This window comes from Lasioglossum baleicum, chromosome 7, assembly GCF_051020765.1.
Source record: "Lasioglossum baleicum chromosome 7, iyLasBale1, whole genome shotgun sequence".
Lineage (NCBI taxonomy): Eukaryota > Metazoa > Arthropoda > Insecta > Hymenoptera > Halictidae > Lasioglossum > Lasioglossum baleicum.
In genome coordinates, this window is record NC_134935.1 from 10,663,329 (window position 1) to 10,691,230 (window position 27,902).

Below are 27,902 nucleotides of genomic sequence, written 5' to 3' on the forward strand. Positions count from 1 at the left end.
CCGGCTGTTGGGAGTCAAACATGAGATGTTCAGTAATCATCTTAGCAGAGTGAACCGATTATAAGGCGACGATGCAATTTATCCGGCAAGTGGTTTGCGCTCTACTTATTTCCAATGGAGATATGGTGTAAGTGCAGAGGTCCTCCAGGGTGCTGCTATACAGTCCCAAACAGAGTAAGTGTATAGTGTATGCGGCTCGCAATTCGTAATTTGGAGGCAAGGTGAAATGTTCTCGAACCGCCTGACAGTCTGCAAACCCGGCATTAAATTGAATTACAACCCCTGAACGGGCATCGTAAAACTTCTCCCTTCCTCTTGGCTTCTCTGTTTCTCCCCTAGCTCTCTCCTGTTCTCCCTCTCCTTCTGTAGTTATGTACACGAATCTTTTCTCGACGAACGCGAGCACGCATACCCAGCTTTTATCTATGTGGGTTAAACGATGTCCATTTGTCGTTCCTTATCCGCCTGGCCGAGACGGTCGAGCAGGAAATCGAAAGCTTGTCTCGCTACGCAGAAAATCGATGGCTGGATTTCAATGAATCAGCAACGATGCTGCGACGGAAAGCTACCAGTCGGATAACGGAATCAAATATGGCTTCGCGGCTAATGAAAGCGTCGGCGGAATCACGAGTTAATTAATGGACAAGGTACAGGGTGAGGCGCCTAAAACAGGCCATCTGAATAACTCGGTTGGTAACAGAAAAAAATGTCAGCCGAAACTTGCTTGATTTCGTGCTAATAGTGTCAACTCCGTTAATAGGTCAACTCCGTTTTTTTAAAATTAGAATGATATACTTCCCTAGAAAATACTTACTAGTAGATACTTTCCTAGATACTTACCTATCTAATAGGTCTCAACACATCTCTGTACTATCTCAAGGTCATTCAAGGTCGTTGAACGTCAACTGCGATGAAAGATATTTTGCTTAGATTAAGGAGAAACGCCTGATTCTGTGAGAAAATATTTTTTAAATGTTTACAAATAATGGAAGAATTGAGATATCAAAAAAATCGTGTGCTACGTAGAACGTTTTCTCCTCCGAACAAAATCGGGGGCATAATAATAGTTCTTGTAATGGATTTTCTCCTGGACGACGAAGCTGTCGCACATTCAAGCCAACCAGAAATCGTGTAACCGGAAAACACGAGCAACGGAAGTTTTCTGCATCCTTGTTGAGATACAGAACGCGAGCTTCCCGAACTTCTCAGCCGACGCGACGCGACGGTCAGCTTCCTCTCCGACGCGACGGGGTAGTTCGAAAAACTCTCCGCGGAGATAATTAATTTTGGCTATCAGCTTACAGGCACTCGGCCACGATAGCTGATCCATCCACGGGAACTCTTCGAATACGTTATCGTGATATCCGTGATGATCTGTACTCGGAGCAGAATCGTGAAATTGTAGTTCGGCGTGAACGGCTCGAAGAGTTCAGCAAATTTTGCGTCGGCTGTCGAACCAGCGGGAACTTTATTAAAAATTTCGGCCCTGTCATCGCGGACGTATGGATACTCGTTCGTGCATTTGATGGTTTGAAAAATGTGCATCGAGATCCTGACTCTTGGCGAATTACCAGGGCGAGTGGAACGAGAAGCTTACACCATTCCATGGAAATTCCAAACTTCCCCGGACTGTGGTGTATGTATCTCGCTGAGGTGTTCGGATAAACGAGGTTATACTGCAATTACACTACTCTTGTCCGAAATCGATGATCGACAGAAGTGCAACAAAAAAATATATAAAAATGTCTAAAAAAATTAATTTCTCCTTTTCAGTGCATTTTAATATAAGCGTGGTTTTGAAAAAGTTTCTTTATTGAAATGGAACTGAATGAACGGAACACCATAACCACACCGAGCACCTTCGGTGCGAAGTAGACCAGTGGAGTGGGGATGAGTCGGAGTGGGAACACGTAGTTGGAGCAGGGAGCGCTGGTGCGCGGAGTGGGGATCGCTGAACGCGATGACGTACTACCGAGCGTCGCGGGGCGAGTTGTGACGGTTATTACAAGATTTGACGCATACAACAACGATAACTCGGCAAGCTAATATAAGCGTGGTAATAAAAAGATTTCCGTTCTCCTCGCAGTGCAATTATTCAACGCGATGAAACGATTCGGAAGAACGAGTTCGCAAAGAGGGATGTCAGTTGGGACGGAAATAAGCCAAGAGCTCGCGAGGTTCGCGGTAAATCCGCGAGAAAATCGTCCTTGTGAGTTCTTTCGTGTATCATCGAGGGTTCGTCATTTTCATGTGGTGAGAATCATTGACAATTAACTAAATGTGGCTGCTGGGCCGAGGGAAACGAGGCGAGACAGGTTTGGGGACGTGCGATGTAACAATGGAGAAAAAGAATGAGATAGCAGAAATATACGGATAGGTAGCAGGACAGCGAAAGAGAGAGAGGGGAGGTAGTGAAGGAGCAAGAGAGACCGCGAAGCTCAAAGGTTTCGGCCTCGGTGGCGTTGTAACGACGCGGAAGTAAAATCGTATATTGTCGGCCCGTGTTAATTACCACGAATGGCTTTACCCTGGGAAACCATTCTCCCTGTCTCTCTCTCGCTCTCTCCGGTTCTCTCGGTCACCGGCGCAGCGTCACGGGCCATTTTTTTTTGCTCCCCGCTCCGCGCTCGTTCTACGCCCTCTATAAATTTCAACCGGAGTATTTTCTCTTTTACGTGTACCTGTTATTGAACGAGAGAACTGCCAATAACGCCGGATAACTGCGTCACGTTTCGCCGCGAGTTCCCGGCCACCCTCGCCGCCTACCATCCACAACCCTCGTCCCTTTTTCTACCCCCGCTCCTTTGCAGCTCCGCACTCGCCGCGCGACCCTCCGCCGGCCGTGCTTTCTTCCCTTGATATTTCTAATATCGTACGACATCGGGACACATAAATTACCCAGCACGGTCTCTCGATATGGTGTTTCGTTTCAGCCGCAGATTCTCCCCGGCCTTGCCTTAACCGTTCGGTTCTTCTAACACGCCCGGAGATCCCTGTCCGGGGTTCGTTAACTGGGTCAATTCTATACAATTCTTTTTTATCTTATGTGCCTGCCACTAAAATCCTTGGGCACTTCTCCTTATTGAAGTGAAAACTTCTTTAGACGCACCGCGTACACAATTGCTGGTCAGTGTGATCCGTCACGCTGCGAAATGAAACACTATTCGAGCAAACTTCGGGTAGACAGACGTGCAATCGCCATAGAGAAGTTTTCATTTCGGTCACAATTCGTCAAGTTGTAGAAATATTTTCGTGGGAAACTTCTGTGCTTTTTTTTACGATATCATTAAAAATCGGACATGTCATATGCAACAAACTGCAGCGGAGTAGAAATTTTGTTTCTTAATATAGAGTGTCTCAGCTGAACGAGGCCACCTAAATATCTCCTTTATTTTGAGTGGCATAATTTAAATGGTATCGAAGGAGGAATATCATAGAAGAACAATTTTTATTTGTCCGGTTATTTTTTCATAGTTTTTTTCAAAGTCATCGTTATTTTTTATCGGGAAAACTTATACTTTTTCCATCTTATTAATGACATATTCAAATGTATTTTTTCAGCCGCTTTTAGATGGAATAAAAGAAAGGTTTTCCCGATAAAAAAGTAACGATGACCTTGAAAAAACTATGAACAAAATAACCCGACAAAAGAAATTGTTCTTCTATGATATTCCTCCTTCGATACCAAAATAAAGGAGGTATTTAGGTGGCCTCCTTCAGCTAGGACACCCTGTACATATATTGAATAGGTTGAAAATAATGTGACAGTACTTTGTAATTCTTCGAACGTTTTTACTGTTCCAAAGTGCACCTACTCACTTTTCTCATAAATGCAACAAATTCGCTACTGATCATGCACTTCTGTGAAATATTCCAAGGGACTCTCTTCACATTCCGGAAACAAACTACCGCAGTTCCATGATGCACTTCGTCCTAGCATTTCGGCAGCATGATACATTCGATCGAAGTCGGTTCTGACAGGTTCTGAAGTCGTCGAAGGGCTGGAACACGAAAAGTCATTTTTGAAAAGAAAAACTATGAATTTTTTCAGAGTTAACAATAGAAAAAGTCACCAGCTCAGCGTTGCAATGGAGTACAGAGGAGGGGAGATTGGTATGTCGAATACGTAAGTGGGGCTAGGGTTTCCAAACATTAGGATGCGACTCTGACAACCGTGGGTTTCCGTACTCACGTGAAGAGAAGATGGACGAGCTGCGAGCTGAGACCGTGAACGCCGTTGGTGAAAGGAACCGCGGACACCTCGCAGATAGCTCTCAGAAGGCAGGCTTTCCCTGTCTGCGAGTCGCCGAGCACCGATTCCAAGATTTCGTAAATTTCCCACCTGGAAATGACGTGATACTCTCCGCCTGTCGGGAAGGAAGGACTGCTAAAAATACCGTGAGAGAAGAAGACGGCCGGGCATCAGCGGATAAAAGGCAGACAGCTTCCGGCATTGTGCTCGGGAACGGCGTTAGAAGGCACGCAACAAAAGTAGCCTCGTTAATATGTAAAGGAAGAGGATCTCTCCTTCGTGTTCAGACTTCGTCTCTCGACCAGCCTGAAGCCCCGGGTTACTCCCGCGGATTTAGAAGAATCGGATTGTTACAGCCGGGCTCTATTCAGAACCCGCTCGGATCGCTTCTTCTCCCGCGATACGATACTTTTGTTGCTAATACCGAGCCGAAGATTTTATTAACCCTTATGCACCTCCGTTTTCATCAGGATGTTTGCTACGGACGTATACAAATTTGGACAGCATCGATTATTTTCATGCAGTTTGCAGCACAATGTATTATACATTCAATAAACAATGTAGAACTCATTAAGGCATCCCCGCAATTTGATGCTCTGATAGAAGACAATAGTGGGACTTTCTAATATTTTAGTATTATTTTTTTAGGATTGTTAGGACTGTTAGACTTTTAAGGACTGTGTTAGGGAAAAATGCATTTACGCACATACCATTCTCCCTAAAGATGACAGTCGGGGGGAAAGTGTGGGGCTCGACACGGTACTCTTAAATGTACCGGGCCCATACCCACTAAAAAAACCTAACAGTCCAGGACTCAAATTGAGATCCGTTCCTCCTCCTACGGGGCCAAAGAATGGTGAGCACTGCGACCCGCTACTCGCATTACTCCAGTGCTCACCTAACTTTGGCTCTCTCTCACACCTGTTCTTGTCCTATAGGTCAATATTAACCCGTGCAGGGCGTGCCTAACCCTACCCACAAGAGCCGATGCTAACGCTCGATTGTTTTGACGAATTAGTGAAGGTTACTGAATGCCAGGTGGCAACTTCTTGCTCACGAGGTGTCGACACGTTCGAATCGCTACTCCCCACTACCGCGCTTTGTTAGTAAGCAAGTTCCCTTCCCCCTCTCTCGGTAGTGGGGGTAGCGGCTCGAGCGTCGGCAGCCTGCTTCATACATTTGTGGCGAATTAGAGAGTGGGGGTCAGTGTGGCCAGATGAGGTTGAGACCAACCTCATTTCCCCCTCCAGGCTCTCCACCTTATCCCCTTCCACTATCCTATTCTACCGTTCAGTCCCTATCGCGCACGCGCAACGTGTCACATATTACTCTGGTCATCAGAGAGGGGGTACTTGTATTCCCCCCGATTCCTTTTTTCGATTACCCCTGTCCGGACACACTGGTGGGGGTATACCAGTATGTTCTATGGGCTGACGCACAGTGGAGTGCTTTGACCAAAAATCAGTCGAAACGAAACTATCCAACAAATTTGTGGGAGAACTTATTGAAAGTGAAAGAAGAAAGAAGGTATTCGGCAAAGAAGCGAGGTCGTGTACCTTGGTAATCCAGCGAGTGGTCGTCATCCTCGTCGGTTTCGACACCGCTGCTGATCGATCTGTCATACCGAATGTATGAGTCCGTCAAGTAGGAGGCGTTATAGGGTAGGACGTAATTAAATTTCATCACATATCCGATAATCAGGCTGACATCGACTTCCATGGGTAAACCGAGGCCGAGGATTAACTGGAACGGTTTTCAAATGCACGAAGGTGTCATCGATCGTTTATAATAACCGCCAATCGAATTCCAATTGGCAGGCTCATTCGAGACTGACATTCAACTGGATGAAATTAGATCGGGAAATGTAGGCACAGTGAAATTCGGGGGAACGCGGACGACGAGATCGTTTCTACCTCAGGCAATTTTCGGTTTTAGGTGTGCGTCAGACATTACCGGTGCAATCGAAAGAGCCGCCGCGCAACTGTGTTCACCTGAAATCCCGCAATCCCCGCTGCGACATACCACTGTTTCAATTTCCAAATGTTCTCGCGACTCGTTCCCGAATACAGAATTCCGCGGTCTCGCGAAAAACAATTTTTAAGCTTCGCCGGTGCAAATATGTCATATTTTCGAAACTTTTTTTTTATAAAAAAAGCCTCGAAGCCTCTTTACCCAAGTTTTTCTCGTCCTTCTCCAGTAAACTAACTCTGTCGCGAAAGTATATAGGTGTAGTAAAGTGTTCAAGTTTTTAATTTTGGAAAGTTAGATGTACTATACAGAAGCCTTGATCTAAGAAGAAGGGAACTGTACGATCTAAGAAAAACAACGACGGTATGTAGTCCTTTTCTACGTTCGGAAATCTAAGAACGACCCGATGGTTTGCCTTGGATCAAGGCTTTACTTTCCAATCATATTTTTCTATTAGAAATCAATTCTAATCTAAACTGTACTGTTAAACAAAACGCCTGCAATGTAAGAAACAACACAGACCCGATGGTTTTCCTTAGATCAAGTCTTCACTTTCCAATCATATTTTGCTATTTGGAAATCGATTCTAATCTAAACTGTACTGCTAAACAAAATACCTGCACTTTCGTCGGCGCATTGCCCCGAGGTATGGGAAACACCAGGTACCGTTTCCCGCGATCATGACAACTCGCACCGCGAAACATAGAGAGGATGATCACGATTAGAATTTCGTAGCGCATGTTTACTATGCGTATCGTCTAACTGTAGCGACTGGTACTAGCGCACGGTGCGCGATGGACAGGTCTAGACACAGACGAGAGACTCGTTAATAGCGGCAATTAGTTCGTTATCGCGAATTCTGCGAATAATGAACCGGTTTCGATCGCTTGGTTCCCATTACCGCGGTCGAAGGTGTGCTCACTGGACGGACAGGCTGCATTGAAACTGCAGCAAGGCGCCCACAGCGATGTTAATGCAGCGATCAGCTCCTATTCACCGCTCCGATGGGCTGCGGACGTAAACTTTTCGAGCGTGGGCTGCAATTAATGCGTCGAATCAATTAACGGGCTTCGAAGCGTAGCGTAGCCCCGGCATTTTTCCCTCTCGCGGAAATGAAGATCGGAGATAAGTGCCGAGAGAGCGCTCGATGCAGTCGAACGCCACGCCGAAATCTGCGAAATCTACATAAGATCGTAAGCGGAGCTTATCGTTGGAACCAGCGCTTTGGAGCCGGAAGAGTTTTCGGGGCGAGTTTCAATCTCGAATACGCAAACGGCCGAATAAAACGACGCGACCGGGGGAGGGCGAATAGAACGCAGCCAACTTAATGCGGACTCGAATACAGTCGGCGAAGCTTCTATAAAGTCACCACTGTACCCTTCGTAAGTATTCGGAGCCATCTGAAATGCAGGTGTAACAATGCAAGCTGACACTTAACTCGTGTAGTTTCACTATTAATCTTCATTTATTTCTAAGGAATATTAGAACCCGTCATTTTCACGGGATTTGCGATTGATCTTGCCAACAATTTGATCACATTGCTGGTGGTCAAGGTCATCTGAATGTCATAATTCAGGTATAGTCAAATGTACTTTCTCGTCCACTACAAAATCCAATAGGGTAAGGGAGAGATGTACCAAATTTTGTTTTCTGCTTATAAAAATTTTATTAAATAGAATTGAAAGTGTGTAGACAGGCGTAGATGAATTCTTTATTTAATTCTCTTCAATAAAATATAACGTTACATGAGTAAAACTTTTATATCAATATATTAATATGCTGTTTATAAAAAAGGTCGAAAAAGTGCACCTCTCCCTAGGGCCTGGGGTGAGATGCACTCCTAATTGGGGATAGACGCACTCCTTCATTTATAGCCTCTTCTCTCTACTTCTATTCTTTTTTTTCTCTACCACATATGTTACATAAAGTAGTATACATTGTGCATGTGTCATGGAGTGTGCACGAACTGCCACGAACACGGAAAATTCAATTCAGTTCTAGCAATAGTTTTTTGCGAATATCTCGAAAACTAAAAGAGACCCCCTCATATAGGAACAGGAAAAAGTTGAGGAGAGGAGTACCTCTTTATAAATAATTACTAATATTAATTATTTAAAGAGTGTATGATGTTAACAAATAGAGTGTCGAACAAAAAGTCTCAGTTTTAATTCATCGCTTTGTAATTAATTGAAAAAGGGGTGCTCCTGACGAAAACGACTGACTGGTATACTTACATAAATTACTGGTACGTCTATCCGTAAATTGTGGGAGAGACGCACCTATAAAATCACAAGAACCAGTACAAAAAATTTTGTCGTAACATGAAAAATCGTAAAGGAGAAATCATTATCTCTATTTAAGTCGATACTGATAGTTAAAACCATACAATAATAACACGTAATAACATTTGTACTTACCACTTACAAAAATATTTCGTCAGGAGTTCGGATCGCTAAGAAGTTTTTATGCTTCTGTTACACGTAAATGATGTGATACACGTGTTCCTCGAAACGAGGTGATTTGCGGTTATACACGCGAAAAACAGTTAAAAATCGTCCAGTATTGCCACAATACAAAACTGGTGCATCTCGCCCGAAATTCCCTGTACAGGAAAATACACTTTCTGACGAAAAATTGTTCTTTTCAGAGTACTCCTTAGCTGACACCTTTCAAATTGTGCTACGAACACTTTTCATGTCACGAAAAACAATGGAGATTATTAGGTGTACTCTTTTAGCTGGGGCACCCTATATAATGTATAATACACTTATCTTTGAAATAGTTACCGAGGAACACTGCTGTGAGGTCCCTACGTGTGCTAACGTAAAAGTTTTATTTTTGTGTTTCGGACACTGCGCACTGCGCGGTCTGACACGCTTAGGAAATTCCACCTTTATGTTCCGCCGTCTGGTTGGTGTTCGCGGACTATGATCGCATTCGCAGCTCCGTCGCGTTAGACATTGCGACTCTTTTCCAATTGTATCGTCGCGTTCGCACGACATTTGCATTATTTTCGTATTACGCTCGGCCTCGCGCGTCCCAGAACGTCCGCCACGGTCGTAAATCTTCTTAACAACGGCCCGCAAACACACCGGAGAGGAATATATGTTATATGTATATGTATATATATCCTAGCCGAGTGCCCTGGGGATTGATTCGAGCGAGGAACGTGATACCGCGGCGGGTTCTCACGAATAGCTGGCAGCACATAGGCCATGATAATGGCGAAAAAAGCAGGCTGCGCGAGAAGCGATTATCGCATGAGCACCGATCGAGGTGTCTCCGTTGACGTTTATTGCTCGTTTCCCCCAAGGAAACCGGAGGATCTCTGATTTAGGATAGGTGCGGGACACACTTCGGCAGCCGCTCGAGACCAAAACGCAAGAAGGGAAGAGACGAGTAATTTCATTTCCGTGGGTGGAGACGAACGCTGCTCTCGAGTCCTGTTCGCGTCTTGATCGCGCCTGGTTTCTCGGTTACCGGTTCATTCATCTTTGTCCGCGGTCCGATGAACGCTTTTACGACTCCAGCTGCGAATCCAGTTTATTTCAGCGACAATCTATTCCCATCTGGACCGGAAGCACGAGAAATACTGCTTTACTTTCTCTGCGGGAGATAGTTTCTGTCCTTGGAATGCCGCGAGTCGAGGGTCGCCGAGGATCGAGTGTGGCCGATGCTTTCGGAAAAAGTTTCATCTTTGTACCAACGATAGAATTCATATTTGTCTCGTGCAGCTGCGGTTAACCCTTTCGCGCTTACCGTTCGACCCATCCGACGTCCGGGAAATGATACAAAATGTCTAGGGTTACGGAAAATAAGGGACCAGGACAGGTTGCTGGGCAGTGAATGCGTCTGATCCGTCACGCTCCGAGGTGAAACGCTATTCGGGTATACTCGCACAGACAGGTGCGAAATAGCCATAGTTTTAAGTAATAAAAAAAAGCTCAAAAAAAAAAAATTAAACCGACTTCAAAAAAACGCACTAAAAAGTATGAAATAATTTCCATTTAATATATGTGAATATACACACGAACTTAAATACAATACGATCTTTTCGGAGGCGGCGCAAATATATTATTATTTAAATATAAATATATTAGTATTTAGAACAATTGAAGGATTTTCGTAATTTCCAGTGTCGAAAATTTTCAATTTTTTATTTAAGTTCGTGTGTATATTCACATATATTAAATGGAAATTATTTCATACTTTTTAGTGCGTTTTTTCGAAGTCGGTTTAATTTTTTTTTAAAAAGTTTTTTTTTATTTCACACTTTTTCATCTCTGTCAGCCGTTACATTCCGAATCGTAATTTATAAATATCTGAAAGCGGCAATCGATAACGGTAACGACATCGCGTCGTTACTGTTCCTAATGTCTAACATTCAGCGGAGTTCACGACGGTATCACCACCCTACATTTTCGCAAATAAAATCGTATAATTAATAAATAATTGTAAAATTTTTTTGCCCGGGACCATCCCGGGAACATACTCTACAAGATGCAAAAGGTTTCGTTCCGATTGGTCCATCCATCTCGACGTAATCGGTGAACATACATAGAAAAAAAAGCGAAAAAAAGCACATACAGATCGAATTGAGAAACCTCCTCCTTTTTCGAAGTCGGTTAAAAATCGGAGAAAAGTCATATGGCATAATACGTGCTAACTTCTTACGACCTTACTTTTTATATGGATGCACCGATGCACCCGCCAGGTGCAATTGCACTTCATTCATTAAAGCAGCCCAATTTTTTTTTTTAACCAATTGGTCCCTTTTATGATCCTGAGTATGAAAGTACTGACCTAAGATCGTAGAAATACTTCACGAGATATTTGATAATTTTATTTGACGCTGTCGCGCGAGAGCATAGGAATCCGGTGAAGTAAAAAGTGCGGAGGCGTATACACGGAGGAGATCTCGGCGGATTCGAGTACGTTAAATTACTGTTTGGGACCACCGGTATGGATCGTAATTTCGGACCACCGCACCGCGGCGCGAAGTGGCGACTCCGCCTTTGAACAGATTCTCCGCGGTCCCCGAGGACAGGCCGTGCGGACGCGTTACATCTCTATCATTGAAATTAGAATAGTCCGTGGCTGGGAGGAAATTACAGACCCCGGCGGGACTCCGTACGTGGGCGTTGTGTAACAGGACGAAAATCCAACGACGCCGGGCGAACACGAACCATATTCGTGGGTGGTTTACAGTGACGGGGGCTGTGGCTCGGTACAGCCTCTTGCCTTCGCGATCCACGCGAGAACAGAGAGAGAGAGCTCACGCCCCGGAAATTTCATAATCGGTTGAGAAACGATTCGTGTTTCCGACAGGCGGAACGTATTTCCACGATTTTTATTATCAGTGTCCAAATAACAAAGGAACCACGGCGGCTAATGTACGCCGATTTTAACGAAACTTTTCACAAGTGTTCTCTCAGTCGTATTTTCTTCGTGCCCGTCGTTTACTTTAAGGAAGAAATCAACCCTTCTATGCTGTTACGTAAGTGCCTATAAATGACAAATCACAAAAGATATAAAAGAATGATCGATGCAAAAGTTATATCGTATCTTGGGGCCCATAAATCCGCCTGATAAATTTTAAAAAAAATCATTTTTTGGAAATAAAACTTTTGGAAATGCATTTTTCAGAAAAATGTTTGCACAGATATTGGTCCCACCTCATCAGAAATGGTCCCGCAGATACGATATAACTTTTATTTCAACCACTTTTCCGTATCTTTCGTCGTTTGCGATTTATAAGCACTTACATAGAAGGGGTTTCGTCAAAATCGGTGTGCATCAGTCAGGTATTTACCCTCGTAAGAGCTAATATATGTATACACGAAAGTTGTTTAGAATAGTGACCCCGGAAACATAATAAATATATATTTCAAGTTCATAGAAATTGGTAATGCAAGTAATTATGCAGCCTAGAGCTTGAGAAGAAGACTCCGATGTTTGCGTTAACAACCATAACAGCTGCTCTGCCAGCTGCAATTACATTCGGCTTACAGCGTATGAGCGATGCGAGTGAGTCGGACAGTTATTATGATCGTTGGAGTTGAATGCGCGAGAGATTTCCTGAAATTAATCGCATTTCGTCGAACTCGCAAACATCCTCGCGGCCAGAGGGACCAACGACGGTTTCCGTGAGTGTACACTTGTGCGGGCAAGTTTCGCGTCGATTAATCGAATCATGACGGCGAAGGGAACTGCTTTCGGACGTCGATACACATTTTTCTCGTGTCGGCGGTCGAAGCTCGGCTCGCAACAAGAACGGACTCCTTCGGGGATTTGCTCGTGTGTGTTGCAGTTTATTATCGTGTTCGAGTCGTTAAGCGGACGCGCGTGGCTCGTTCGCTGAGAACAGCTCGTTGCCGTGCGCGCGGGACGGCGTGTATTGATGTAAACGAGAAAGAGAATTAAAAACGAGAATAATCCCGGCAAAGTGGCCTCATTTACGCATGCACGGTTTCACCCCGGCCCAGCATTTTAACCACGACCCACTCTCGCCGTATTTTTTTTTCTGCGCGCGAGCTGCCGCGAAATCGGTGAAGTTTTTTCATCAACGCAACCAGTATACTCACGATCTCGCGATCGTAATTGCGTTCTCGCGATCCATAGCCTAGGGAAACGCTCCGTTTACGGGAACACGTTTCGTCCGGATGCTTGAATTAGGGTTAAAATTGGCAATGAGGGGCTCAAGTCCGTTTCTTCTTGTTAGAGAAATTGTTTTACGAAAATCTTTAATCTTACACTACAACCTAGCTCGTATCAGTATTAATAAATTGATATACAGTGGCATTGTATTTATGACGACCATTTTACCACGCTTATATTAACTTGATGCGTTGTTGTGTGCGTCAAATCTTGTAATCGAATTTTAAACCTCTAAACAGTAAAAGTAGAAATTAAAATATATAAAACAAAAACGTTTTAAAAACCACGCTTTTATTAAAATGTACTAAAAATGAGAAAATAATTTTTTTCCTGGTTCTCCATAAAATACCGAATCCAGTTAAATGATTAATAATATTTATCGTCAAAATTTTAAGCGATTAGTTCAAAAATTTCTTCTGTTATAAAATTAGTGTCGGAATAGATAGAAAGATTTAATATAAATTTAAAATAAATCATTACATTAGTGACTATAAAAATAAAAGCGTGGAGCGCTAAACTATATTGACGTAATCTTCGTGGACGCTCCACGCTTTTATTTTTATAGTCATAGATTATACACTAAATTAGACACTAATTTTATAACAGAAGAAATTTTGGACTCATTGCTTAAAATTTTGAGGATAAATATTATTAATCATTTAATTAGATTAGGTTCATTTAATTAGATTATGGACAAGCACAGGAAAAAAATTATTTTCAGGAAAAAAAGTTTTTTTTCTATATGTTTTATTTAAATCATGTTGGACAAATTGAAATTATTACGAGATGAGAAATACATTTTTGCGCATCATCAATTCCTACAGAAAATTTGTATGTTACATGCAGATCGCAGTCTGATTATTCGAAAGTTGGAACAAATGGAATTACGCTAATGGCTTCGTTTTTTAAGAAAATTAAAAAACAGTCGAGTATCCTGTTTTTCGACAGTAGATAATAACTGTGTACATTAGACAATGGATATTTCCACGAAATGAATATTTTCAACATCGATTTCAAGAAGTATAAATCAATCAATTAATCATATTAGTCAGTTGAAAATCGTGTATATCGATGTTGTTAAATGTTGTAATTCAGTTTTGTCGTAGATGCATAAAATCCGCATTCTAATTGTTGGCATTACGGATTTGCATTCACCGCAGTTCGCTACTGTAACGGTGTTTGTGTACTACACGATGCCAGGGCTTGTTTACTATCAGACTACTAGTATTATGTTAGTCAATTCGTCAGGTCCTATCAAACAAGTTCATTGTGCACGCGCTAATGAAGGGTACTTATACTGGTATGGTATTTTCGTTGGAATATGATCTTTAAATGCATTCTTTCAAAATAAGAAAATTAACAAAATAAGAAGAAATAAATGCATATATTAATCCAATCAAATATCTTTTGTAGATCACTAATTATATTACAAGCACAATGTCCTGGGAGAACTCTTTCTTAATTTTTCCATTCAGCCTTTCCCCTCCTACGTCTATATCGACCTGCTGATTGGTACCGTTGTTCGATTCAATGTTACAACAAGAGATTAACACCTTGGAACCGGTCTCTCCTCGAACCGGGATCCGTAGCCGCAACTCGTAGATCAGTGTCTTTCGTTGAAGCTTATGGTTGTGGATCCTGGTTCATGCGATGTCGAGCCTTCGAGAAATACTTCCGTACGTTTCACATTAAACGTTCATTCAATTCTCTCCGGTATTTGCCACAAGTTTCTTTAATTAATTGCCAACAGAAAGTTTGAAATCGTTCCGCAAATTGATGGAAACGGAGTTACGCTCGTTAAATTGACGAATTTGAGTAATTGCGGACAAGGTAAATATTTGCTTCCCGTTACAGACCAATTTTTTCTCCAATGCTATTAAAAACTCGAGATCGTCAAGTTAGTATATACATATACATATATACATATTGACCAATAATAATAATTCGATTCCAATTAAATAGAAAGGGGGCAGTATTTTTCATTCATTTAGTTTGACACGGTTGTGATCGACACAAAGGGTCTGTAAGAGAAGCAACGATCTGAATATAATTTTTATTGACATTCCGTTATAAATATTCATTTTCCATTTAACGTTTGACTGAACGAGTAAGATGAAAAAACCGGCGATGTCGATAACCAATGTGCGACGCGAATACTCTTAATCCTTAGTAAATACTCGTTTTAAAACCTGTTATTAAAATAACATTTATAAAAGAGTGAGCAAGTGATTTCAAACTTTTCATCGGCATAGCATATTATAAAATAGACTTGATTGTGTAAAATAAACATTTTCTAAGCCGATCGTAAGAAATTAGATGAAAAATGTATCTCTCTTTTCAATAATTTTCATCTTTAATGACTTCGACTAGAAATATAAATTGCAACAAGAAAATTATTACAATTGTTTTTGCAACGTGTATAAAAGCCTTCAAAAATTCCCAATTTTCATGAGCGTGACTATTGTCGAAGAGCTAAAATAAAAATAAAGAAGAATGGTATCATCTGAAAGGAGAAATATCGTATCCTACGCGAGTGACGCTCGAGAAGCAGGATGTAAAAAGAAATCGATTTTTCGACGTTGTCGTTGTGAAGGATCCTTTAAAAAGTACAATGGTGAAGGAAGTTGACACGTTAAGAGTTCGTAAAGGGAGCGAAGAAATGGCGAGTCTGAACTTTGCCCGATGAATTTTCATCCCCTCGGGCCGAAGAAGCTTTAATTTCGTACGACCGGTCGTTCATTTGTAATGCTAATTAAGGGTGCTTCCTGCGGTAGCCGCGATATATCGCGGCGCATTAAAGACCGGGCTCGAGGCGATTTGCATTCTCCCATTGACTCTCTGTTTTCTATTTCCGCGCGGAACTCGTGCGTGTAAACTTTTACGCGTCGCTTCGTCGAATCCGCTTTACGAGAACGAACCGAACCGTCACGGCGCGGGCCGTGTACTTTTTACTGTTCCGAAGGAAAGTGAACCTCTTTTTGCAGGTTTCTCACGTTCAATCTGGCACTGTTACTCTGCCGGGTGTGTTCCAAGTCCACGAATTCGGAGCTCGCCGAAATTCTTCGCCGACCGATCCGGGCTCTGACGTTTCCCGAGGAAAGCCAAAGCGGTGTAAGTACTTACGACGCATAGTGTGCCAGAATCGCAAAATGTTGGAGAAAATTCGTGTCTTTGGTAATTGTATATTATTAATTACAAACAGAACGGTTTTAGGGATATTCTGGATCGTAGAATCTAAGAAAACGGGAACTGTACAGTCTAAGAAAAACGAATATCCCCTCCACTGCGGGGTGAAGAAGCTGCCTCGGTCGTGGGGCAGTGTAAAGTGTAAACACATCGCGTAATCGGATACGGGGTCGGGTATATCGGTGTGCAGCATTATTAATCCAATTACACAACTTCAATATTTTTATTAACATATTGGGTTGGCAAGAAAGTACAGTGTTCCCGCGATTTATGTGACTTTCGGGTATGCGGATGATGTGACTTTTTTATCTCCACTACTAGGGGGTTCCCCCTTAGGCGGTCGATCCCGCTACAAAGAAATTAAGGTATTAGGGTGTTTAAATTCGGGTTTTATGATACTCGATGTATCATTCTCAGGTATAGAATAGCATTAGTACAAATACAACAATTTCCCGCTTAGCACCGTTACGCGCGCGCGTAAAAAAACGTAGTACCATTTCGTTTTCTGAGACTCGATACCCCCGAGGTTCTCACAACAATCGCGGGAACACTGTAATTTCGGTATTTTAAGGTGAAATAAAACCCAATTTCTTGATTAAAGTTCATTGCTCGAATAAAAAAAATTCAGTTTTATCATTCCTTAAAATACCGAAATTACATTCTTGCCAAGCTAATATTTCACATTCTGTTCTATTAATTTATCTTTGAACTGTAATTTAGAAACGCTACGGACTCTCTTTCGTTCCAAGTAGTTATTGTGATACCTCTCATTAAACTCAATAGAATTTAGGTACTCAAACTTTCTTTTTTATTACGCATACTTACAGAGTTTATTTAATGGTTTAGTTGACGGTATGTAGGGCAATCGTCGATCTTCGGTGACGATCGGTCGCACAGATCAAAGTGAACGCATGTACTTATCGTTATCTGCGCCCTCTGACCTTGTCAACCTCGTCGGTTGTTACTGGGTCGCAGAAAGTATACGACACAAAGCAGGGATCGTTTCCGTGTTGCATCATTCGATAGAAATGATGATTATGTACCTGAATTGTTGTTAGAATTAATTAAGTGTTCAAGCCAGTTATTCAAGTGAAAACTTCTTTAGGCGCACCGTGTACACAATTTTTGCTGGGCAGTGAATGAGTCTGATTCATCACGCTCCGAGGTGAAACGCTATTCGGATAAACTCGAGGAGCCGGGTTTTTCTATCCATTTCTAAAGTTTCACATCATTTTGATCATTTCTCTTATTGCGTGAATGATCTTCACCTACAATGTTCGTTTTAGTTGTTCTTGGCATTGGCAGTGCCTCTGGCGGATCCGTACAAATCGATCTCTCTGGCGAACTTCTTCGAAGCTGGTTACCCCCTGCCAACGAACGCAACCGACGAGCTACTCTGGACGGAAACAGAGCTAGCGAGAAAGAAGAGGCGAACAAGAAGAAGCCTGGACAGAGCTACGGTTTACCAGGTCATCGAGAACAAGTTTATCAGGTGAACTCGCGGCCGGTGTGCCCTCTGTCTTCTTTTTCAATTAGCTTCTCGCTGCTTAAGCTTGCGGCCGCGTTGGTTCCCTTGCGTTCGCGCGCGGGCGGACCAACGAAACTGTTACGCGTACAGAAACGTATAGACACATGTACAGAGACCGGTGACCTAGAAGTCGCAGTGGGTCAGAGACGGTCTTATTTTATTTTTCGCTTTGCTTCCCTGGTTTCTGCGCAGCTACGGGTATCAGGGTCACGAGTGTCTGCTGAGGGCAATTTGCGAAACTTCGGAGCATACCCTGAGACATAACGGGCTCATCGGTGACATTCTGCACGTGATCTTCACGTAAGTTCCCTGCGTTTCCCTAATCCGCTAAACGCCCAACTTTTTCCGCCGCGATTCCTCCGACGGGCGCAACCATAACCGGGATAAGGATCGTGAAACGTTTCTCATTCCGCACCTCGAATGCCCGAATAAAACCGTTCGTTTTAAGAGACCTTTCGAGAGTCCTAAAATTGGAATAATTTGTATAAATGTCGGTGGTGGAATCGCGGATTCTTTCAATATTTTTACATCTCTGTTGAACTTTATTATATGGAAGGTAGAAAATTGAAATTCACAAGGTGTCCCAAAAATGTTGTATTTCCTTGAGAAGGGTGATTCTCGAAGTCATTTCCACAAATTTTCTCCATTGCGATAATGTTCTATGCGACTTCGTTAAGGAGTTATGAACGAAATACACGGACCAATCAGCGACAGGTTTCGCGGAATCCGTCCACAGTAGCCGCGCTCTGATTGGTCAGAGTTTCTTGTTGATAACTCCTTAACGATGCCGCGGAGAATATTTTCATAAAGGAAAAAGTTGTTTCGAATGATCTCAGGAATAACGTTTCATTTCAAGGAAGTACGCGCGTTTGGGTCCGAGTGGACCCGGCATCCGCCAGAAATACCAAAAATGTTCTGCCGGTGGCAAGATCAAAGAATTATGTGTATACATGACATCAGTGTACGTAGCACTGTTTTGCTCAATATGAACGACAGTGGGTTAAGAGCATAGGTGTCGAAGGAGAGTACCTTAAAAAGGTGATAATGTGGAATTTAATGAGCCTTTAAATAAATAATTTTTTTAATTAATCTTTCCGAACTTTTTGAACGCACCAGATCTTTCGGAGTCGTACGAGGGAAGTTTATTGACTTCTTTCACCCTTAACACTCGAATGGTAACTTTGACAAGCGCCACCAAAAATTGTTGTGCCATTGTTTAAAATATTGTTTACATTATTTAATATGTCGGTGTCTAATCGCAAGACTGCGGATTTGATGCATTTATAACAAAGATGTGTAAGTCCAATTGAAAAAAGATTAGAGACGAAGAGAATTTAGAAACACCAATGTATTATTTTCAAGCCAATACAATTATTAAAGAAGGAAAGAACTTTTTTTCTTGGCCTGTGTTTTTTAAAATTGATGCAGAAAATTTGTAGTAACCACTAGACTGCGGATTTTATGCATTTGTGACAAAAATGAGTAGGTGAAATTTAAAACAGCAAACATATTAGAAAAATTTAAACATACTGTTATATTACATTCAACCTACTAAACATAATAGGGGAGAAAATAAATTTCACTCCAGATTGATGCAATTCAGGTAAGATATTTTTATTTTGCATAAAGATCCGCAGTCTGCTAATCACTTACTAAACATTTAGGTATTGTACAAGGTATTACACCAGGTTCATATCCATAAAATTGAAAAAATCATCGGGATTGGAAATATTCTAGATCGGAATAGATGTTTAATTTTGAGAGTTAAATTAGCTTCGAGTGCAAAGGGTTTAATAAAATGTTTTTGATAGTGGATATTAATAACACTGATTTTCGGAATCCGTTTCGATCCCTGTCTGGAGCCCGCTCACCACATCCTCGGGTTGCCGACCGTCGCGAGTGGCATTGTTCGCGCGAAGCGTGCCGCGCTCGGGCGGGTAAAGGACTCTGGGGCTGGAAATTTCGTCGGCGCGACCTCCTTTTCGCGCGGCGACGATGGAAAAGAACAAATTCTAGCCGGAGACCTTTTTTCGGCCGGTCGAAGGCGGCGCAAATTGGAGTAGATACACAGGGGCCGTGTAGAAAAGCAAATTTGGTTTAGCATTCTCTCTTCTCCCTCCTCTCTCTCCTGTCAGCCAACTCTTCCTTCCGTTTCTCTTGCGAGCTTGCGCGCACGACCGCGCTCGCTCTCTTGCATCATCCCAGTAAAGCTTTTCCGTTCGATGTGTGCGCGCGCGCGACTGTGTGTAGGTGCGCTCGCGAGAGAACCATCACGGGTGGATAAACTCTCGAGCCAGGGACGTATGAATAAAAAAAGAGGACCCGCAGGCGGCCCGTGACGGCGCATTGTCGTCGTCCTCCGCGTCGACGACGTCCTACATCCTCCTCGTCGGGGAATTTCCGAGCGGTTTCCCGGCTACGAGGTAGAAAATGGACTGGCCCTGTCGGGGAGGGAGCATGTATTAGAACTAGGACCGTCGAGAACGTTCTTTCTCCGCGTTTTTGGATCATTTATGGGCGGCGCCGCGACTCGACGCGTCCTACGGACGGTCATGATATTAGCGTTCCTTGGTCGAGCTTGCGGCCGCTTGCGCGCTTCGGTTAGAGCTGTGCGAGTAACCGCTAATCTCGAGTCGGGACGGTTCCTCGAAAATTCTTGAGAGTCCCGAAAATTTCGCGAATTACTATCCCCCCCATGAAAACTGCAATGTTTACGACTTTCTTCATAACTAGACCGCGGATCTTTATGGAAAGTAGAAATTTTCTTCATCCATTACAAGATTCTGTAACCAGTAGGGGTGTGCGAGAACCCGACATATCGGGAACCCGACGGTCGGGACGAGTCGGGTCGGATCGGGTTCCCGAAAATTTCGAGATTCCCGAAGGAATCGGGTTCCTGAATATTTCGGGAATATGACATAAGACACTCTTGAAAAGAATTCGTGATGTACAACATTCTTTCAATTTCGAAAACATCTAGAATAAAAAATCCGAAACTATGAATGTATTCATTAAAATGAATATAAATGATTACCGGGTTCTCGAAATTTTCGGGAATCCCGATAAATTCGTAAAAAGCACATACAGATCGGATTGAGTAAAACATCCTCCTTTTTCGAAGTCGGTTAATGAATTCCTAAAAATGTGTTTGATACTCTTAGATTGTTTCTACTGTTTCAATGAAACCTGGGGATGTCCTATCTTTTCACCCCTAACCGTACAAGCGCGAAAGCCGGACCTCCTCTCGGTCCGTGATCGCTTGAGCTTATACGCCGCGTCGTTTCCAAAGCCCACATTCTTAAATCGATCACTATAACCACGATGGACCAAGAGAGATCCGCTCTATTCAGTTTTTCACTTACACGGGCGCACAAAGCACCGCGATACAGAGGCCGCGTGTTAAATTATTATTGCGAGCCTTGGAAAGAACGTTTTCAAAGTTTCCTCGACGGAAAGGAACCCGCGGTGATTCATGAAAGGAGAACCGCGGCTGCAACCGGCCGGCCGCGCTGGGGAGAAGAAAACGCGGACCAAGCGAAATACAGGCAAGCAGAGAAAGAGACGGAGGGGGTTAGAAGAAAGAGAAAGAGAGAGAGAGAGAGGGGGAAGAGCGGACGGTTTTTGCGAGAAGAAAATAAAAATTGCAAATGAGGTTTGTTTTGCCGTTGAAGTTGTTATCGCGGGAAGACGCGCGCAGGATGCATTGTCCTTGCTGGGGAAACTCTTTCGTCTGGTCTCACGGGTAATTTGCGGGAATAGTACCGGCTAAGAAGGTATGAAAAAACCATGGGAGGACTGGTTATTTTCTCTTCTCTTCTGCGGACGTGTCGTCCTCGTGCCACACGTACCATTGTTCGGTAAAATTCCAATGTTTATGCATTTATTTACGGCGCACGCGGATGGCTGGAGTTCACCGGGGCGAAACAGTCCGTACGGTTTATCGTGTTCTCTCTGTTTAATCTAAAAATTCGCAAGTTGCGTAAACGTTTGCGACCGTACGCAGGGGCGTACTCGACATTCAATTTCAATGATAATGATGGTAATTTGGTTTACCGGTGCCCCTTGGTTATACGAAAAAACTGAAAATAATGAACAAACCAGATGAAAATGAAAGAAACGCTCGTATAAAAACAGAAGTCGAAAGAGGAAAGAACATAAACGGTTTTAACCCCTTGCAGTCAGTACTATTTTAACTTGAAAATTAAACATTTCTTCCGACCTAGAATAATTCCATTGAATATGATTCTTGTGTATATGATAGTTTCATTTTGTAAAATAACGAAAATAATGGAATATTAGAAACGTCTGCTGAACGATTTTTGCGAAAAATGTATCGCGAAATCAGACCTGTCTCTCGTCCGGGGAAAGATGAATGAAACACGGAAGAAGATGAAATTATATGGCTTTGTGTAACAATTCGAATGTCTTAAATTTCCGTTGGGCATCGCGCAGTTCATCCAGAAATTGAATCCAAGGAATTCCAGATCAGTCGGCGTGCTTAAAACCACTCGGAATTCAATGTTGCCGTAAAAGGTTAAAAGGTGGAGCGTGATTGAGGATTTGAGGCAGGTCCGCGGGGAAAATTGGATGGAAATAAACGGAATTTCTTCCGTCGTATGTACACCGACCATATTTATATAATTTCCCGTTCTTGAACATAATTTCCTGGACTTTTATGTTACGTAAATATTCGCTTACCTTTAACACCAAACTTACGCATTAAAATCGACTATTGTCGTCTTGTAGAAATGGCAAGATTAAATTTCATTAGATGTTGTGGGATTTTGATAACAATACATGCTCGAATAACAAAATTTCTTCCATTACTTCCCATGGAAAGATCTTTCTAATTTCAATAATTAAAGAGTAAAATATGTGAAGTCTTGATCTAAGAAAACGGGATCTTTAGGGTCTAAGAAAATTGCCTATCCCCTACATAATTCATAGTTCAGACCTTGTTTGAATTCCTCTTGCGAGACGTTGTTATTATACAGATTCTAAAATATTTGACCCATGAAAATGTATTTTTTGAAAATTCCTGAGTGAAACATTTACGAATGCTTCCGTAAACAAGATATACATATATAGGTTTGAACAGAATTTATTTAAAAACTACTTTATTTGTCTGGTCAAGGTTTCTGGCGAGCTTATGATTCGCGTACCGTCCGCGATCGCAAAAATTCGCACGTTGTTGTTCCGACTCGGATCTAGTTAGACTTCGGAATCGATCGAGCTCGAGGAAGATTGAAAGAACTTGAGAAATGGGAGGAGATCGCGAAAAAGCGCACCTACTTCCATCTTCTGCTTTATCGCAAAAATAGTTCCGCTCCGGGAATCGGCGGCGAAAAACAATGCGATTTCGTTATCAGAGCGTGCCCGGTTGCTTAAAAACACCTGACCCGTGAACACGTGTGCGCAAGAGAGAGAGAGAGAGAGAGAGAATCCCCGTAACGCCGCGCTGTTTGTTGCAAAATTCACTGCAGCTACGTCAAAGGAGAGACGAACGGCGATCCGCGAGAACAAACGTTGTTTGCCGGTACAATTTCGAAAATTTTCTCTCTCTTTCTCTCGGGGGAAACGCCGATCCTTTACGGTGGTTGCAACAATTACTTTGCAAGCGGGTGACCTCGGCTCTCGCGTTCGTTTATTCGTCGACTTCATTTAGACCGCGTATGTTTAATGCAAATATAAAATTTCATAGAACGGCCGCGGAAACTAGAGATTTGTTTACAGCGCCGGCCCTTCGAGGCCCTTTTTTCTCTCTTTCAATCCGGACCTCGCGTGAACGTCGCCTTTTTGTGATCTCATTTAGAACACTTGAAAATAATGAGATTGTTTTTCGAAATGATACAAAATTGTGATAATTTTTAAGAAAAGATCTTTCGAGGCAACTCTATACTGCAAAAATATATCGCACCCTTGCGACAAAAATGCCGCAAGTCAAAAGACCTTATTTTAAAGTTATTACCATTAATGAACTCTGTAAACATTATTTTACAAGTCATCAAAAGCATATTAACTTAACTTCATTGTCTACCAGTCAGTGTATGCTTAAATGTGTAACATTCTATTATGTAGAAACAGTTTTTCGCTGTTTCTGAAAAATATAGTTTTCTGACTTCCGTCACATTTGTCGCAAGGGTGCGATACAATAATTGAATGTTCCTGCAAAATGTGCTCCTTAAGTGTCCAATGTCAACAAACTCGTACTAGAATCACAGTTCTAGGGATCATGAAACTTTTGTCGACCAGGTAGACTGGTGTGTGCCCTATTGTTACACAACGCTCGGAATCCAGTTCAACGATGCACCGAGCCATGCTCACAGTTTTTCCAAGCTACCGGGACACTCGAAGCGCCCTCGAATCCGAGCCCCGTGGTCCAGACCTTAAATTGGCCGGAAGAAATCGCGTCTCGTGATGGGCGACTTAATGGCCGTTCGTTAACGAGTCGTCCCGCGATACGTGGAGCTCGTTACGCTGTCCCGGTATCGCGGATAAGAATAGAAAGCCCCCTTATTATCGTCGTTGTGTACGTCCTCTGTGTACGTGTGCACGTATATAGACTGCAGTCTTGTTGTTTTCAGACCGACGAGCTCGCGACACGAGGAACTGCCGCAGGACATTCTTCAAGCTGAAGTGGTCGGACGTAATGGAGGCTGCTCGAAGTACCAACCGCAATGCCCCGTGGGACTCTTCGACTTGATTGGAGTCCTCGGCTGAGCCCTGAAAAACCGCCGCCGCGGTGCACCGAGTAAACAGTTCGATTTTATGCCTCCGCTCCGCTTCAGAGCCAGCCACTCGACGAACGCTCGAGGATTCTGGCTATTGTGTACTCGGCTGATTGATCGACTCGTATCTCGCCTTGTATCTTTGCCGGGGTACCCAAGGCAAAAGGGGACACCGAGGCTTCTTTCAAAGCGGAAAGAAACCCGCCTCCTGCAAAGGGCTTGCCATTCTGAAAGTTCCCGGGACCCGACCGGGTGCGGCGCGGCGGCCCGAACCCACCAGTCAACGGGAATTTCGACGAAGCCCGCCCAAGCTAAAGCCGGATATTTTCGAACGACAACTTTGCTAAGTTTACGCGAAGTTTCGTCCGGAGGGTTCAAAGGATCGGGTAGTTAAAGGTATGCGCGCGATAAGTAGTGTTAAGCGTGTTCGCGCGAACCCGATCTTGCCGGTTACGTTAACGTTCGTGGATATCCGGACGTCTAAGAAATTTAGGTACATAGCGCGTTTAATTTTGTAATGGTAGACGTCCCCTTAATGTGCAAAACCACTCGAATATGTCTTGTACAGTAAATCCTCTATAGACGCGACAGTCTCGGAGGGATTTGATCGCATCTATCGTATAGGGTAGCTATTTTTTATTTAGAAAGGCCGAGTCGAACTAGTTTTTCGCACGGCATCGTAGCAACAGTGTTCCTCTTCGAACTGCTTGCGATCCTTCAGCAGATCAACCCTGGAATTTTTAAGTCACGATTTCCTCCGCTCCACAACGCAAACACTGTGATCAAGAGTGGACAAAGATTCCCAGAAGCGAGTTTGCTGATCAGGGGAAAGTTTAGCTGACCACTTGCGCCGTTTCGCGAGAGCCCCGAGAGCTGTCGCCGGAATCTTTCGAGTATCGAGGATCTCTCGAGTAGGTCTCGAAACTCCTGCACGGGTTTGAAGGTCTCGGAGAATTTAGACGTTTACCAGCAGAGCCACGCTGTCGAGGAACTGTTTAAGATGTTTGACAACTTTCGAGCTTTTCAACTGGCTCGGCGACGCGTACCTCGAATCGGAGCTTCGCGGCGAGCTTGACTCGATTAAAACTCACGAAACCGAATTCGCGCATCGTTCGAAGTTATCCTCGTCTACGAAACGTTGTTACAAGCTGCCGTTGTCGCCGGGATAGGCCCATGCACTTGTCAACTTGTCATCGTGCTCGTCACATTCAATTTCCTTCGCATAGCCAAACAGAAACGACGTAAAAAAACAACGTCATTCTCGAGGTGCAAATTCCGCCGTGCTTGCAATTACCTCGTCAAGAGGAATCCCGATGGAGTCTCGTCACCGATCGGATGCTATTAACGGAATATTTTGCGACAGGGAAGATCGCATTCTATAGGGCGGAACTGTCGTCGTTGAAATGCAGATGCGTATACGTCAGCGACAGAGCAGCAATTGAGTTAGATGTGTAATTTGTATATTGTACGTTCCAGATAATGTAGCTGGTTCCGCGAGTTACTGAAATGTACGGTGGGTGCTCGAATTATTCGGGAACTTGGCATAAATGTATGATTTCACGCTGAACCAGGGAATTCTTCAATGGGAACCTATGTAGTTACTGTAATCTGGTTACTACCAATTTTATATCGAAAGTCATTTTTCTAGAGTCAAGAATTAAAATATTGCAGCAGAAGGCGATGTTATATTTTATTTACAATAACCTTAAAAAATTGGTATTTCTTCATGTATTTTTAATGAAGAATTATTAATTTATAATAAACGTAGACGCAAGCTAATTTTATATTCAGTCATTCTTGGAAACAAGAATTAAATTATCGCAACAAGAGGCGATGTGATTTATTATTCAGAGTGACCTGAAAAATTGATATTTCTCCATATTTAACGAAGAATTATCAAATTTATACATTTATACATTAATAATTTGAGCAACCACTGTATGATGGATTTCTCATACACCTTATTTTGTGTACGATACACCTGATTTATGTTTATTATGTTTATGTGCACGATTTATCAAAAATTGCTCGAAACCAACCGAAAAGTTCATTTCTAACACGGTTGGAAAATGAGTGGTCGTAACAAATCATTTTTAATAATAAAATATAATTTTTGTTATTGTGGTATGCCCTGTATACCAAATGACAGCTTACCAAGCTACCAACCATTAAACTTAATTAATTTGCCTGTAGAAACAGAATTCAATGTAATCCTGTGTAGACATTTTTATTATAGATTGTATATTATCATATTATTAATTGGATAAAATAAATTGTAGAATAAAACTGAATGTGGGGAGTATTAATCAGCTGAAAACGAACAGAGTTATTTGTACTGAGCGTTCATTGGTTAATATTTAGTAAAATGCGTTACAGCTGTATGTCATGTGAACTATACGATACAAAGTGTCACGGTGTATCGTACGGATAATACATTCTGTGAAACGTATAATGCAATATTGTGTTCACGACATATCGCGCACGATGTGCGTATAACACACAATGCTGCGTAACGCATATATTCTACTTTACAAACATGAAATATTTATAGTATAAATAATCGCGCGCTGTCCGGAATGCGGTAGACTCAACATCATCGCAAACGTAATATATGTATACCGTCCGCACGTACAGGCTGTTAAAAAAGATATAGTTATCGGTGTTATGTATAATTCTCTAGAACGTACATGGACCCACATTGAAAAAGAATCGCTTCGTAACACTGTTTACAACAACAAAAACCGTGGTCCATTCTCGGATTATGTAACAGCTTTAAAGAGATAGCGTACAGAAATTCCAGCACGCGTTTCCGGTAATTTTTTAAATTTTTTAAACGCCAGCAAATTAATTCTTTCAAAAATTTTGAAAAATTTTTGGAGGAAGGAACGAAGTTTTATCTTTCAATTGAACGACACAAAAATCTTAAATATGTTTTTAATATAGTCTCACAGATTTTCTGCGAGAAAACTTCCCAAAATGACTCATTAGCAAATTATGAATTTTATTAGACTTTCTTTACAAATGTTCCCGCAAAGAATCGTACCTAGTTTTCATTCATTATAATCCGCCCTCCGGACGAGCCCGACCACTAGCGGTATACCTGAAAAGGTTGCTATAGCAGAAAAAAAAACGCGCACGGATCAGCTCCGAATCGGCCGATTATTTAAAACCACCGCGCTCCGACAACTTCAACGCCGACAGATGGACAACACGTGCAACAGACCCAAGCAAATTGGTACAAAAAATAGTTGTATTTACGTAAATATTATACATACGGGTAATCACACACACACGATATTCATTTCGCCACATGTTCATTGTACACATATACAAAATACAAGAAATAAGAGAAGACCAAAAACTATTTAATTGATTTCCACCTCAGTCCAAATAATAAATAACCTTTTATTTGCAAATAAGAAATAATAAATACATCATTTTCGGAATTATTTAACCTTCCGTCGGGCGCAACCGATCTGAGAGGCACAGCGCGAACATTTAGGTACCTCTTAGGTACCATTACGTACCTCGAAAACAGTCACCCCCACACTTGGGGAATTTTTTTAAAAAGTCTATCCGTTTC

The 27,902-nt window shown here is 42.5% G+C and overlaps 2 protein-coding genes across 3 annotated transcripts; one reads left to right on the plus strand and one right to left on the minus strand.

Moving 5' to 3' along the window:
* Positions 1-3,790: 3,790 nt before the first annotated feature.
* On the minus strand, positions 3,791-6,986 carry LOC143210541 (uncharacterized). Its single transcript, XM_076427465.1, has 4 exons — positions 6,838-6,986; positions 5,809-5,995; positions 4,193-4,367; positions 3,791-4,001 (listed from the first exon to the last, which is right to left on the minus strand). Exons 1-4 carry the CDS (start codon positions 6,958-6,960, stop codon positions 3,845-3,847), a joined length of 642 nt encoding a protein of 213 aa, XP_076283580.1. The 5' UTR covers positions 6,961-6,986; the 3' UTR covers positions 3,791-3,844.
* A 7,501-nt stretch (positions 6,987-14,487) lies between these two features.
* On the plus strand, positions 14,488-27,855 carry LOC143210604 (uncharacterized). 2 transcript variants are annotated; one of them, XM_076427608.1, is made up of 5 exons: positions 14,488-14,553; positions 15,862-15,988; positions 17,350-17,555; positions 17,784-17,891; positions 24,176-27,855. In XM_076427608.1, exons 1-5 carry the CDS (start codon positions 14,528-14,530, stop codon positions 24,309-24,311), a joined length of 603 nt encoding a protein of 200 aa, XP_076283723.1. In that variant the 5' UTR covers positions 14,488-14,527; the 3' UTR covers positions 24,312-27,855. The 2 variants fall into 2 exon arrangements, with proteins under 2 accessions (XP_076283723.1, XP_076283722.1); XM_076427607.1 differs by having other exon boundaries at positions 14,494-14,553; positions 17,797-17,891.
* The last annotated feature ends 47 nt before the right edge of the window (positions 27,856-27,902 follow it).